The following is a 3,687-nucleotide window of genomic DNA, read 5'->3' on the forward strand; positions in this document are numbered from 1 at the left end:
CCTCCAAAAAAGGCCGGGGGCCTAAAAAAAAAAAAGGTTTTAAAAGGTTTTTTTTTAAAAAAAAAAGTTAAAAAAAAAAAAAAAAAAAAAAAAAAAAAAGATACAGGATCTTCCTGTCAATGTTTCAAGTGGCACTAGGAAACTTAATGTTTTGTAAACCAGCCAGAGCAAATTTTACCCCATGAATATTGACAGACAGCTCAATAAACTGGACTGGAAATAAGCTCATTTCAGGAAATTCATTCACAAAGTTAAACACTACCACACAGTAACATCCCCTCACTGTGTGTGTAATCACTTAAATTCCAAGAAAATTATCGCCGTTACTTCTGTGCATTCCTTTCGTATTGGGACTTTTTTCTTCCACTCAACCTTTTCATGTTTTTTAAAACCCTGTGGAGAATATCAGTGACCGTCTACTGGACATATATTAAATTAGCAAACTATCCCCACGTTTGTAAAGGTCATAACACAACATTTTTGCCTTAACATCCATTTACTGATCTTGGGGAATACTCAGATATTTGGTTCTTAATTTATCAAAAATTTTGCTTTTCATTAATTTTCACAATAACTTTGAAGAAATTTGAATTAATATGAGTTACGTCAACATTTTATTTGTCTTTGGGATTTTTTTAAAACTTAAAATAAACTAAAGCTTACCTTATGTGTGTAATCAAAATACTGAGTTTAAATGTATAATGGAAATAAATTCTAATTTATCAAGATGAACTCATAAGTAGGTATCCGTCAAACCATTCCTATGTTGTGCATTACAATATATACTGTAGTATTTAACCTAAAATAAATTAACTAAAAAGAAAAACAATGTTACCTGTCTCCTCGAGGCCCCCTAAACCCCCCTTCTAACTGCGTGAGCATGTCCAGGCGCTGGTTAATCTTGGCAATGACTGCGTCTGCGTGCGTGCCAGAGGATGAGAGCATAGATCCTCCTGATGGCCCTCGCTTCATATGGCCGCCGCCACCGCCTCCACCTCCGTATCCTCCAGCTCCGGAGTCTTTATAACTTCCTCCTGCTCCTCCTCCATACATGTCAAAACCACCAGAACCTTCAAAAGTGAAAGGAAACAAGAACAAGAATCATCCCTTAATATCAAAGATTGGCTTGGACATTTTATTTTAAAGAGGCAGTGTGATGCATTTCCCAGGCACATTGTGCTATAATATAGCACTATCAAGTAACTATGTTAACTTTAGTTAATATAAAAATGCTGCAAAAATCAAATTTGACCTTGTAATTTAATGCCTTGAAATTGGGCCTCTGTCTCTTTAAGAAACTCCTACTTCATGAAGCCATCACAACATGGCTCCTCCATTAACCCTTTAACATCATTTTTACCAGCATTAAGCTGAGAAGTAGCTCATATGAAGAGCTCAGCAGATGAGCAACTCAACCAGGTGTTTGCTAATTGCTGCTGGCTAGTCTGAAGGAGCTGAGTGAGGGAGTTGCGACAGAGAGAGGCGCTATGCAAGGTGGAAGCTCGGCTTGTAAACTGCAGCTCAGCGGAGGAGCTTTGTCCTCGGAGGTGGGGCTAGGTCCATCCAGGTGTTTTGCAAAGCTGAACGGTTGCCACGGGAGACTTAAGGATTTCTCAAACATGCATCAAAGAATCAAGGAAACACTCCAGGTATGTTTTGATGAGGGAGTTATAACATTATAACATGATGTAAAGCTCAAAAAAGTCGGTTTTACATAACACTGCCCCTGTAATAATCATTTCACTTTGCTTCAACAGTTTACCGTTTTTAAGTTTTAAACTAATTTTGAGTCACAGTGCTAAATGTTTCTGTTTAAAGCATCGGACCTTGAGCTTTGTAATAAGATGAAACACCCCAGTTGATTTATTACTGATCAAATGAAAAATGATAATGATACACACGAGGATGTTGTGAGTTATTTCCTAAGTGAAACATCACTGTGCATCAGTTAAGCTTCTCTTCAGTTCTGGTAAACATGAATTAGTTTAAAGCATATCGCACAACACTCTATACTGCCCAACTGTACTCTTCTTACACGCACTGTAGCATGCATTAGTTGCGCGTTAAATATGCTTAAGCAATGAGAATGTGTAACAATTCACTTCAGGACAGCTAGTAAGGTTTATCAACTTCCTCACCTCTGTTTCCTGAGCTTCCACCTCCCCAACTGGAATAACCTGCAAAAAAAAAAAAAGAAAAAAAAAAAAGAAATGCGTATGTATGAGGAAACCAACAAAATACACATACCTTGGTTTACTTAGACTGGTTTATAAAATATTGTTGCACAAAAAGGAAGGGAAATAAAGAAAAATATTAAATTTCATAATAACCGTCATCAAATGGTGGACCAATACGTGACCAGCACAAAAGCCCTAACAAGTATTTTGACCAGACGATACATTTAAATTTCACTTGTGCACTGAGGCGGCCATTTTAACATTCAGTGTTTAAACTTAGGCTTTTTAAATGCCAGGTCCAGTCTAAATATTGAACACTATAATCCTCACACAGCACCACTATATTATTCACATCTAAAAAAAATAAAAAATAAATAACAGCAACGCAGAACCATGATCACTAACCACAACGGTGCTGTAACGTTCATGGTAGCGAAAAGGCCTACGGTAGAGCTAGCAACATATCGTTTAAATTAAAACTGCCTACTTAATTATGGACAATAGAACGCCAAACAACGTCCGTTAGCAACATTTAACTTCTTTGTTTAAAGCTACAGCTAGTGGGCCTGGCTAGCTTAGCTGGGAAGCTACAAATGTGCATAACCACAGCTAGCACAATGCAGCTGTTTTCCTTTCGGTAACACAGGGAGCTACTTTTATTTATTTATTTTTTAAGAACAAAAGTACAACAAAATCTGTGGATATTTACCAGAACCGTAACCTCTGTTGTCCATGGTACTTTTAGTCCACCGCTTAAAAAGCGCAGTTGAAACCAACGGCCCAATGTGAGTAGCTAGAGCAAACTGACCGGAGCTGCTGCTCCACACAGAACAGGATGTGAGTCCAACCACGTGACCAACCAGGCCCGAAGAGGGGTATTATGTAAAGTCGACGATTGTTTGCTTTGTTTTGTTTTTTAATATTATGTTATACTGTTATTCCCTCATCAAAGACATACCTGGAGCACTTCTTTGTGCATTTTATGCAAGTTTGAGGAATCCTTGAATTTCCCATGGCAGCCGTTAAGGGGTGCCTAAACGCTTATTTACACAAAGGACAGCCTATTTACGCAAAGCTCCTCGTCAGCATCGTTGCAAACTTATATTCAAGAGAGAGTACAAGAAGGAAATGTTCTGAAGACTGTATTGTAGTTCTTAGCTTCGCCACTAGGTGGCGCGACTGTTTTGCGAGTAATATTTTGTTCAAAATGCTGTTAAAGAATCAGTGCAGATCAGCAGAAGTTGTGTTCGTAGGTTGTTTTGTGGTTCTATGAGAGTGTGCGTCCATAAGACTGGTAAGTTATAGTCAATGTATGTTTAAGTAGGATAATATGTGTATTTATTACCCTGGACATTTTCTGTTTGCTCAATTTTTTTTAGAACAAGCGGTAGCTAAGCTACGTTTTACTCTAAAATTGTGAATTTTATTATGTTTACTTGCTCTCTTTCACTTTATCTAACTTTATTAGCAACTGAAAGATAAGACTGGAGTAATGAGAAGAAAGTTTCAT

General features: G+C 37.6%; 1 protein-coding gene across 1 annotated transcript in view; it reads right to left on the reverse strand.

Moving 5' to 3' along the window:
- The window catches only part of akap8l (A kinase (PRKA) anchor protein 8-like), a 12,900-nt gene extending 9,881 nt beyond the window's left edge, over positions 1-3,019 (reverse strand). Inside the window, exons 1-3 of the mRNA XM_015031470.1 lie at positions 2,887-3,019; positions 2,139-2,177; positions 836-1,070 (exon numbers count right to left, since the gene is read on the reverse strand). Of these exons, the coding sequence (XP_014886956.1) occupies positions 836-1,070; positions 2,139-2,177; positions 2,887-2,911 (299 nt within the window). The 5' untranslated portion in view covers positions 2,912-3,019. The remainder of the gene's footprint in view (positions 1-835; positions 1,071-2,138; positions 2,178-2,886) is intronic.
- Between the last annotated feature and the right edge of the window lie 668 nt (positions 3,020-3,687).

The sequence above is a fragment of the Poecilia latipinna genome, unplaced genomic scaffold, assembly GCF_001443285.1.
Source record: "Poecilia latipinna isolate Pla-1442-1.1 unplaced genomic scaffold, P_latipinna-1.0 Scaffold208, whole genome shotgun sequence".
NCBI classification, from domain to species: Eukaryota; Metazoa; Chordata; class Actinopteri; order Cyprinodontiformes; family Poeciliidae; genus Poecilia; species Poecilia latipinna.